This window comes from Leucopleurus acutus (assembly GCF_964270905.1).
Source record: "Leucopleurus acutus genome assembly, chromosome: 18".
Taxonomy (NCBI): domain Eukaryota; kingdom Metazoa; phylum Chordata; class Mammalia; order Artiodactyla; family Delphinidae; genus Leucopleurus; species Leucopleurus acutus.
The window spans coordinates 14,463,767-14,475,862 of record NC_139160.1 but is presented as its reverse complement, the minus strand read 5'-3'; the positions used below and the strand labels follow the sequence as shown (position 1 = coordinate 14,475,862).

General features: G+C 36.1%; 1 protein-coding gene across 2 annotated transcripts in view; it reads right to left on the bottom strand.

Annotated features, from left to right (window-relative positions):
• Positions 1 to 674: 674 nt before the first annotated feature.
• Positions 675 to 12,096, bottom strand: part of COG6 (component of oligomeric golgi complex 6) — a 61,770-nt gene continuing 50,348 nt past the window's right edge. For both annotated transcript variants that reach the window (XM_082859474.1, XM_082859475.1), the window contains one exon: positions 675 to 3,102. In XM_082859474.1, the coding sequence (XP_082715600.1) occupies positions 2,955 to 3,102 (148 nt within the window). In that variant the 3' untranslated portion in view covers positions 675 to 2,954. The remainder of the gene's footprint in view (positions 3,103 to 12,096) is intronic.

The following is a 12,096-nucleotide window of genomic DNA, read 5'->3' as shown; positions in this document are numbered from 1 at the left end:
GTATTTGGAAATTACTTCATTTTTCACTACTGTAGAGTATTCCACTATATGGATAGACCTAAGGACGTGAGCTAATAGCAGTCAGAAAAGGCCAGGTTATAGTGAGATAATAAAAAACTCCTAAGGCAAGGAAAAAAATTTGAGGATCAAGCCCTAGAGTATGCGAACTTTTAAAGGTCACAAAGAGGCAAAAGAACCAGGGAAGGAGGTTGAGAGGGGTTTGGCTAATGAACTGGAAGGAAAACTAGCAGAAAGTTGTGCTGTGAAAGCCTAGGAAGTATAGTATTTCAGACATAAGTGTGTGGAATGCTATTGAAAGTTTAATAAAATAAGGAATGAGAAGAATCCATTGGATTTGACAACATATAATACTATGGAGATCTCATCAGGGTTAGTTGTGTTGTAGTGGTGATGCTGAAGCCATACGGGGCTAATTTAAGACATAACGGCAGCAGAAATATAAGACAGCATGCATAGACGATCATTAAAAAAAGCAGCAGAGAAATGGAGGTGTGAGGATCCGGGAGGTGGAAAGTTTTAAAAAATACTATCAACACTAGAGCACTGTGTATGCTGTCGAGAATAATCCTACAGAGAAGTCACAAGTTGCTGAAGCAAAAGAGAGGGATAACTCAGAAACGTCTCTGAGAAGGTGAGAGAATGGAATCCAGAGTCCAGAGGAAGGGAACAGCCTGTCACAGGAGGAGGGACACTGTCTCCAGCACAAAAGGAGGAAAGATGAAGATGAGTGCAATATATGAGGGTAGAAAAATGCAGGAGATTAGCCTACCGGCTGTTTTCTCAATGAATTATGAAGGTCATTAACTAAGTGAGGGTGGAAAAGTCATCTTGAAAAGTGGGGAGGTGAGTTTACCAGAGACAGAGTAGAACTACAAAGCAATATTGAGTGCCATTTGAAGACTGTGATCATGAATTTAAAAAGTCAATCAGTCTATTTGTGTGATTTTTCTCAGATAACATTCACCTGTTCCAAGTACAAGCACAAAGAAAGAAACGGAAGCGTTCAGCCAGAGAGGGCTTTGGTCAGGCAAATGCCTTTTCTCTCTGAAGGAAAGGCTGACACGCATTACCTAAGGTTATACCTACGCCATCTCAAAACAGTTCAAGATGCAAACTAGGAAGTGAATAGCAAATGCAGTGTTAAGCTAATGAATTAACAATCATTTATTTTAATTAAGTTTTCAAGATCCCACTGATACCACATTCTGCTCATCAATCTTCCATTGGTTATCTCAATTTGGCCCTATATTGTAACTTTCTTTCCTATTAGCATATTTTCTAAAAACACACTGATGCAATGTATAAAAATACTGCAATGACTGCTGCTCTAAAAACAGTTTAATATTTTATTTGAAAAAATTAAGTAAAAAACTAAATATACTTTTTTCCTAGAAATCAAAGGAATTCACTAATGGCAAGTAAGCAATCTTTTCTCACAGTAGATATAAATTATATAAAATTTAAGCTCTTGATTTATATCATACTTTATTTTCTATCTTTTATATATCACATATACTCATTGAAGGAAAAAGACTAAAAATACAGATTAAATACCAAAAGAGATGATATATAATCAATCACTCTTGCTCCAAAAAAATCATATTTCAGATAGATGAACACGCCATGTTCTGTAAATACTAATTTGTTATATATTCTGTATTTGCTATATAAATAGCAATTTTATCTTACTACTTTTCAAAATATTTTAACCTAGTCAATTTTTTCCTTATGCCTCATTTTCTCACATATAATTTAGAGACTTAGCTCTTTTTATGGATTTACCAGAAATTAAGTTTTTTTTTTTTTTTTTGCGGTACGCAGGCCTCTCACTGTTGTGGCCTCCCCTGTTGCGGAGCACAGGCTCCGGACGCGCAGGCTCAGCGGCCATGGTTCGCGGGCCCAGCCGCTCCGCGGCATGTGGGATCTTCCCGGACCGGGGCACGAACCCGTGTCCCCTGCATCGGCAGGCGGACTCTCAAACACTGCGCCACCAGGGAAGCCCAGAAATTAAGATATTTTGCTAATAAAAATCTGTCCTCAAAATCTTACCAACAAAGTCAAAGTCAAGTCACATCAAACACATTTAGATTTTTTTTTTTTTTAAACCAAAAACAAAAACAGTGATTTTGAATCTTACTCTTGGTACGGTTCTAAAGTCAGAGCCCAAACAAGGGGCCACCATAAGGCTAGACATAACGTCAATTAGCAATTGCTACTCTGGCCTTTTTCCTGCAGGGTTAGAGTACACCTTATTTCTTTGGTTTGAACACCAAAGTGTGTAGATGGTTGAAGTTAGAGTCCACATTGTACCACAAGTATTCTTTTTTAAACACTAGATTTACATGCAGCACAGGATGCCTACATCCCATATGAAGTGCCGAACTTCACCTTGAATTCAGTCTAGGGCAGACACAGAGTAGAAGCCACCTTTAAATTACTTCTCTCTTTTCCTATTTTTGCTGAATGTACATTTCTGTTCCTCAGTTTAAGTATACCTACTCACAATATCTAGGAAAAAAGCAAATGAATCTTTAAGTAAAGAGATATTTATTAGGTCCTATCTTCAAACTAATTCCTAAGTTTAGATAATTTTTTAATGTACAGTTAATTTAGAACTAATCTTGTAAAAAAGAAAAATCCCTCAAACCTCTCATACTACTCTTTTCCCACATATTTATATCCCAGAATTGAGGGGAACTGCAGAGCTGGAGAGACGTGGAGTGCAGACACAGAGCAATGCCAACTCAGGTCAACACGTGTTACTTACTTTCACTTTACTGTGACCAAAGCAAAGCAATTATTGGGAGCTGCATTCTTATGATACAAAGAAAACTGTAACCATCAAATTTCAAAGTAAAGATTAACAGACTAAAAACCAAGAAAACCTTCAGTGTTTTAGGAATGCAATATTTTGCTAACACATTCTAAGACAATCAGGAGAGAAGTGTCTGCACTTGCTGCGGCGATCGGTGTAGAATGCTCTCTGGATCTTTGTATTCATTGACTGGATTCATCACAGCTGCATACACTTCACCATAGGCTCTGCAGACTAATTCTGTAGACTGTTTTATGATCTGCTCTCTATTGATAAACAAACAGAATGTGAACACATAATCTGAGAGTGAAACACCAAGCACTGTAAGAAAGCTCCACGCATGAACCGACGAATTTCGTTTTCGTAATTATCACACATATATTATTACAACCACTGTACAGCTACATGAGTTAGTTATTTTGGTTTGGGGATAAAAGGTTTCTTTATATTTATTACTTCTTTATTAAATCTTCTCCATTAGTACGCAGGTTGCAGGAGGGCAGGAGCTGTGTTTTGTTCACTGCCTTAACTTTAGGGCTAGAACAGCGCCTGATATACCGTGGATTACTAAACAAGAAACAGAAACCGTGACCCACCATCAATGTGCTGATTTTGAAAACATGACTGATAACACATTAACCTTAAAGAGACTTATAATTATTCAAATTTCTCAATACTTCAAATCTCAGAATAACTTACAATATACTGTCCTTTCACCTATAGCTCCTACACTAACAACCATAACTCCTAGATTTCTTCTCTCTCGCAAAAACGTGACACTTGCCTACAACAAATCACAGCATTTTCAAATACGCATTTCTACATAAGTACATAAAAGAATAGAAGTAGTTTTAAATAAACTGAAGCAAATGTTTTTAGAAAAAAATAACACTGGGCTCATTAAATCTGCATTAACCCCTTATGTTTTCATGACATTTACTTCGTCATCCCCAGCTACTTCTATTTCTATATACCTACTGATGAAAACATCTTTTTCTGATTTTTATAACTAAATTAAAAATGTGTCTTTAAAGCTTTACTCCCAAACCTACTTCTCTTATGTCTCCTGCTTCTGTCAATGGCATAACTATGTCTCATCACCTCAGTTCAGGCCCTAACAAACTTTTCTTGCCTGGAGTATCTAAGAAAAACTCCTGCCCGGTCTTCCCCCATCCAGTCTGTTCCCCATTTAATGTATCATGAGCACTGCTTGTAGATTAATCTTTCTAAAGCAAACCTTTTATCGTGTCTCTCCCCTACCCAGGGCCTTTCTTCAAGGAGGTTCCATGGCTTCTTCTGGTTTCAGAGAAGTCAAAATTCCTTACCCTATCACTCAGAACCCTTTATAACACCTTCTGCATCACTACTCTAATGCTGCAATCCAGCGCGGCTCCTGACTGTTCTATCTGCCCTGCTCTTCCTGACCTCAATTCCCTTGCTTACTCACGTACCTCCATTTGCATAGAATGTCTGTCTCACCCACTTTAAACGCCCTTAATTCTCAGTAAAAATGTACTCTCTCATCCAAGAAGCCTCTCTGATCTTCTGAGCTAGAAATAATCCGTTTTTAGAACATCCATGACCAAACTAATACATTTGTAAAATTATCTGCAGAAATAAGTGGATCTGTGGTCTAAAAAAGAACAAAACTAGTTAGATGGAAAGAGAAGGGGAGTGCACTTGGATCTCGAGTCAGCAGCACACTGTTCCCATGGGGTCTCAGACTCTTGATTTAAGCAACTTTGATTTGCTGGAGCAACCTAACATTGTCCCAAAATTGCTAAAGCTCCCAAAATGAGACTGGGTAGAAGGAAGATACACTGAGTCAATTTTCTGAGCAGAGTGGAGGAATGCTATTGGCTGTACTACCTTTTTGTTGGAAGGGAGGACGGTAGAAACTGGTTTGGAAAACTACTTCTCCAGATGAGGCTTTGAGATATTTTTTTAATCTGTTGATTAGTGATCGTTCCTGTAATTAACTGAGCCTAACAATAAATGCATCAAAATGACATAAAAATTGTTTTCCATAAATGATAAGCTGGAAATACTCTAACTAGCATTTGGAAAACTTGTTAACTATACATTTGATACCCATTTTGCAAGAAGGTAAATAATGGATTTATTTTATCTTTTTTATACCAGTTTTATTGAGATGTAATTGACATACAGCACTGTATAAGGTGTACAACATAATGATTTGATTTACATCCATCATTAATGGTTATCACAATAACTTTAGTGAACATCCATCATCTCATATAGGTTGAAAATTAAAGAAATAAAAATTTTTTTCTTGTGATGACAACTTTTAGGATTTACTCTTAACAACTTTCATATATAATCAGCAGTGTTAATTATATTTATCATGTTGTACATTATATCCCTGGTACTTTAAATAATGGATTTTAGCTACAGCACTTTTAGTTCTTTACTAAAAGCAGTAAGATGTTTTATTTGAATTGTTGTATTTTATTTTTTATTGAAGTGTAGCGGATTTAAAAGGCTGTCGCAATCTCTGCTATACAGCACAGTGACATTTACACATAGATTCTTTTTTTAATATTCTTCTCCATTATGGTTTATCCCAGGAGACTGGATATAATTCTCTGTGCTATAAACTTGGACTTTGTTGTTTACCCATTCTAAATGTAATCGTTTGCATCTACCAGCCCCAAATTCCCAGCCCATCCCTCTACCTCCCCCTCAAAAAGCAGTAAGATTTCTGGAGGTGTATAAGGCATTCATTACTCACACCTCATACTCTAAGATCTATACTCAGTCTGAACACAGTGTATACTTATACTACATAAGGAATACAAAAACAGGGCTACTCCTCCTCACAAGAAGTTTAAAATCAGAATAAGGTATAATAATGAATATTAAACACATTTTTTAAAATCCAGAGGCGAGAGCAGAGGCAAGAAGAACTACAATCCTGCAGCCTGTGGAACAAAACCACATTCACAGAAAGACAGACAAGATGAAAAGGCAGAGGGCTATGTACCAGATGAAGGAACAAGATAAAACCCCAGAAAAAAAACTAAACGAAGTGGAGACAGGCAACCTTCCAGAAAAAGAATTCAGAATAATGATAGTGAAGATGATCCAGGATCTCGGAAAAAGAATGGAGACAAAGATCGAGAATATGTAAGAAATGTTTAACGAAGACCTAGAAGAATTAAAGAACAAACAAACAGACATGAACAATAACTGAAATGAAAACTACACTAGAAGGAATCAACAGCATATTAACTGAGGCAGAAGAACGGATAAGTGACCTGGAAGACAGAATGGTGGAATTCACTGCTGTGGAAAAAGAATAAAGAAAAAAGAATGAAAAGAAATGAAGACAGCCTAAGAGACCTCTGGGACAACATTAAATGCAACAACATATGAATTATAGGGGTCTCAGAAGGAGAAGAGAGAGAGGAAGGACCAGAGAAAATATTTGAAGAGATTATAATAGAAAACTTCCCTAACACTGGAAAGGAAATAGCCACCCAAGTCCAGGAAGTGCAGAGAGTCCCATAGAGGATAAACCCAAGGAAAAACATGCCAAGAAACACAGTAATCACATTGGCAAAAATTAAAGACAAAGAAAAATTATTGAAAGCAGCAAGGGAAAAACGACAAATAACATACAAGGGAACTCCCATAAGGTTAACAGCTGATTTCTCAGCAGAAACTCTATAAGCCAGAAGGAAGTGGCATGATATACTTAAAGTGATGAAAGGGAAGAACCTACAACCAAGATTACTCTACCCAGCAAGGATCTCATTCAGATTCTATGGAGAAATCAAAAGCTTTACAGAGAAGCAAAAGCTAAGAGAATTCAGCACCACCAAACCAGCTCTACAACAAATGCTAAAGGAACTTCTCTAAGTGGGAAACACAAGAAAAGAAAGGACCTACAAAAACAAACACAAAGCAATTAAGAAAATGGTCATAGGAACATACATATCGATAATTACCTTAAACATGAATGGATTAAATGCTACAACCAAAAGACACAGGCTTGCTGACTGGACACAAAAGCAAGACCCATATATATGCTGTCTACAAGAGACCCACTTCAGACCTACGGACACATACAGACTCAAAGTGAGGGGACAGAAAAAGATATTCCATGCAAATGGAAATCAAAAGAAAGCTGGAGTAGCAATACTCATTATCAGATAAAATAGACTGTAAAATAAAGAATGTTACAAGAGACAAGGAAGGACACTACATAATGATCAACGGATCAATCCAAGAAGAAGATATAACAATTATAAATATATATGCACCCAACATAGGAGCACCTCAATATATAAGGCAACTGCTAACAGCTATAAAAGAGGAAATCGACAGTAACACAATAATAGTGGGGGACATTAACACCTCACTTACACAAATGGACAGATCACCCAAAATGAAAATAAATAAAGAAACAAGCTTTAAATGACACAACAGACCAGATAGATTTAATTGATATTTATACAACATTCCATCCAAAAACAGCAGATTACACTTTCTTCTCAAGTGCGCACAGAACATTCTCCAGGATAGATCACATCTTGGGTCACAAATCAAGCCTCAATAAACTTAAGAAAACTGAGATCATACCAAGCATCTTTTCTGACCACAACGCTATGAGATTAGAAAAGAATTACAGGGAAAAAAACATAAAAAACACAAACACATGGAGGCTAAACAATACATTACCAAATAACCAAGAGATCACTGTAGAAATCAAAGAAGAAATCAAAAAATACCTAGAGACAAATGACAATGAAAACACAACGATCCAAAACCTATGGGATGCAGCAAAAGCAGTTCTAAGAGGGAAGTTTATAGCTATACAAGCCTACCTCAAGAAACAAGAAAAAGCTCAAATAAACAATCTAACCTTATGCTAAAGGAACGGGAGAAAGAAGAACAAACAAAACCCAAAGCTAGCAGAAGGAAAGAAATCATAAAGATCAGAGAAGAAATAAATGAAATAGAAACAAAGAAAACAATAGCAAAGATCAATACAACTAAAAGCTGGTTCTTTGAGAAGATGAACAAAATTGATAAACCATTAGCCAGACTCATCAACAAAAAGAGGGAGAGGACTCAAATCAAAATTAGAAATGAAAAGGAAAAGGTTACAACAGACACCACAGAAATACAAAGCATCCTAAGAGACTACTACAAGCAACTGTATGCCAGTAAAATGGACAACCTGGAAGAAATGGCCAAATACTTAGAAAGGTATAAGCTTCCAAGACTGAACCAGGAAGAAATAGAAAATATGAACAGACAAATCACAAGTAATGAAAGTGAAACTGTGATTTAAAAATCTTCCAACAAACAAAAGTCCAGGACCAGATGGCTTCACAGGTGAATTCTATCAAACATTTAGAGAAGAGCTAACACCCATCCTTCTCAAACTCTTCCAAAAATTGCAGAGGAAGGAACACTCCAAAACTCATTCTATGAGGCCACCATCACCCTGATACCAAAACCAGACAAAAATACTAGAAAACAAGAATATTACAGACTAATATCAATGATGAATATAGATGCAAAAATCCTCAACAAAATACTAGCAAACAGAATCCAACAACACATTAAAAGGATCATACACCATGATCAAGTGGGATTTATACCAGGGATGCAAGGATTCTTCAATATATGCAAACCAATCAACGTGATACACCATATTAACGAATTGAAGAATAAAAACCATATGATCATCTCAATAGATGCAGAAAAAGCTTTTGACAAAATTCAACACCCGTTTATGATAAAACTCTCAAGAAAGTGGGCATAGAGGGAAACTACCTCAACATAATACAGGCGATATATGACAAACTCACAGCAAACATCATTCTCAATGGTGAAAAACTGAAAGCATTTCCTCTAAGATCAGGAACAAGACATGGATTTCCACTCTCACCACTATTATTCAACATAGTTTTGGAAGTCCTAGCCACGGCAATCAGAGAAGAAAAAGAAATACAAATTGAAAAATAACTAAAACTGTCACTGCAGATGACATGATACTATACACAGAGAATCCTAAAGATGCCACCAAAAAACTAGTAGAGCTAATCAATGAATTTGGTAATGTTGCAGGATACAAAATTAATGCACAGAAATCTTGCATTCCTATACACTAATGATGAAAAATCTGAAAGAGAAATTAAGGAAACACTCCCATTTACCACTGCAACAGAAAGAATAAAATACCTAGGAATAAACCTACCTAGGGAGACAAAAGACCTGTATGCAGAAAACTATAAGATACTGATGAAAGAAATTAAAGATGACAGCAACAGATGGAGAGATATACCATGTTCTTGGATTGGAAGAATCAATATTGTGAAAATGACTACACTACCCAAAGCAATCTACAGATTCAATGCAATCCCTATCAAATCACCAAAGGCATTTTTTACAGAACCAGAACAAAAAATCTTAAAATTTGTATGGAGACACAAAAGACCCCAAATAGCCAAAGCAGTCTTGAGGGAAAAAAAACGGAGCTGGAGGAATCAGACTCCCTGACTTCAGACTATACTACAAAACTACAGTAATCAAGACAATATGGTACTGGCACACAAAAAAAACATAGATCAATGGAACAAGATAGAAAGCCCAGAGATAAACCCACGCACCTGTGGTCAACTAATCTATGACAAAGGAGGCAAGGATATACAATGGAGAAAAGACAGTCTCTTCAATAAGTGGTGCTGGGAAAACTGGACAGCTACATGTAAAAGAATGAAATTTGAACACTCCCTAATGCCACAGACAGAAATAAACTCAAAATGGATTAGAGACCTAAATGTAAGACCAGACACTATAAAACTCTTAGAGGAAAACACAGGAAGAACATTCATTGACATAAATCACAGCAAGATCTTTTTTGATCCACCTCCTAGAGTAATGGAAATAAAACCAGAAATAAACAAATGGGACCTAATGAAATGTCAAAGCTTTTGCACAGCAAAGGAAACCATAAACAAGACAAAAAGACAACCCTCAAAATGGGAGAAAATATTTGCAAACAAGTCAACGGACAAAGGATTAATCTCCAAAATATATAAACAGCTCATGCAGCTCAATATTAAAAAAACAAACAACCCAATCCAAAAATGGGCAGAAGACCTAAATAGACATTTCTCCAAAGAAGACATACAGATGGCCAAGAAGCACATGAAAAGCTGCTCAACATCACTAATTCTTAGAGAAATGCAAATCAAAACTGTAATGAGGTATCACCTCACACCAGTTAGAATGGGCATCATCAGAAAATCTACAAACAACAAATGCTGGAGAGGGTGTGAAGAAAAGGGAACCCTCTTGCACTGTTGGGAACATAAATTGATACAGCCACTATGGAGAACAGTATGGAGGTTCCTTAAAGAACTAAAAATAGAATTACCATATGACACAGCAATCCCACTACTGGGCATATACCCAGATAACACCATAATTGAAAAAGACACATGCACCCCAATGTTCATTGCAGCACTATTTACAATAGCCAGGTTGGAAGCAACCTAAATGCCCATCGACAGACGAATGGATAAAGAAGATGTGGTACATGTATACAATGGATTATTACTCAGCCATAAAAAGGAACATAACTGGGTCATTTGTTGAGACATGAATGGATCTAGAGACTGTCATACAGAGTGAAGTAAGTCAGAAAGAGAAAAACAATTATCGTATATTAACGCATATATGTGGAACCTAGAAAAATGGTACAGATGAACCGGTTTGCAGGGCTGAAATAATAGAGACACAGATGTAGAGAACAAACGTATGGACACAAAGGGGGGAAGCAGCGGGGTGGGGGTGGGGGGTGATTAACTGGGTGATTGGGATTGACATGTATACACTGATGTGTATTAAATTGATGATTAATAAGAAAAAAAAAGTGCTCATAACTTAGTAAGAAAAAAAAATCCAGAGGATAGAAATGCAATGGAAATAGACATTCTCCAAGTGAATCTGAGTCAAATCCAAACTGTAAAGAGCAAGAACTGTGCCTGATAGTGAGTCCATATTTCTGGACAAATGTTAAGAGTTCATTTATCACTACCAAAGCCAGGTACATGTCCATACACTCATGTTCATTGATGTTTTCCTAATGAATTATATATGGTAGAGATAAAATGGTATAGTGAAGGACATTACTGTCAGGAGATCTTGACTCTAGTTGAAGTTCTGCTACTTACTGCTGCCTTGAACAAGTAATTTAACCGTTCCAGGACTTAATTTCACTATTGTAAAACAAAATACTGACCTCTATAATCTTTACAAGACACTTCCAGCTTTAAAATTATATCATTTCATTGAGAGTTAAGAGCATTTTAATGAACTGTGGTTAAAAAATCTCTATGTGTTTATTTACACCCATACATACACATATACATACAGACACACACATTACTTTGGAGAACTGGGTTCCCTAAATAATGAATTGTAGTAAGCATATCAGTTACTTGTATAAAAATGGGTGGTGTTTCTAAAGTGCTAAAGCAATTTTCTTGCCATTTTACTATCTCCTCCTTCTTATTTATAATGCTAATTACTATGTAAGTTCATCCTTTATGTGAAAAAGTATACACATATATCTGTATATCTGCCTGCCTGCCTGGTGTTGTGGCCCAAATTATTCACTAATACCATGTATGAAATACAGAGTTCAAATAATGATAAATCATTATAGTGACAAATAAAATCAATATTCAAAATAGAAAAATTCAGGAATTCTATAAATACAAAATGACCAGCAAATCATCTCAGTCTAGTCATGTGCTTCTGAAAACGTGGAATGTCCTTATCTACTGATCACTTCGTCTACAGGTAAAGAAAAGCAGTACCTTTTTTTTCCTTTAAGTCATGTATGCTATTTTCCAGCATGGGTACCCACCTCAGATTTTACTTTCTATATTTTGATCAATCACAGCCAATCACATAGCTGATGGACAGTACATTCAGAACGGTTTCTCTATGTCAAAATTCTAAAGGTAAGTTCTGCTTTTCACATGACCAACAGATATGCAAAAGGCCAGCTAAAACGGAAAAGCAAAATCTGAATGTAAGCCAAGATTCATCTATAAAGTTACATCATTAACTTTCTTGGTTTCTTTACTACCATAAAATTCTCACAGTAATTTCAAAAAATTTAAAAACATGACTCATACAAATAAAGAATGTCAAAAATTTAATAACTCAATGAGGAAATTACTAAGATGGTAAAGCTGGTTAAAACATTCTGA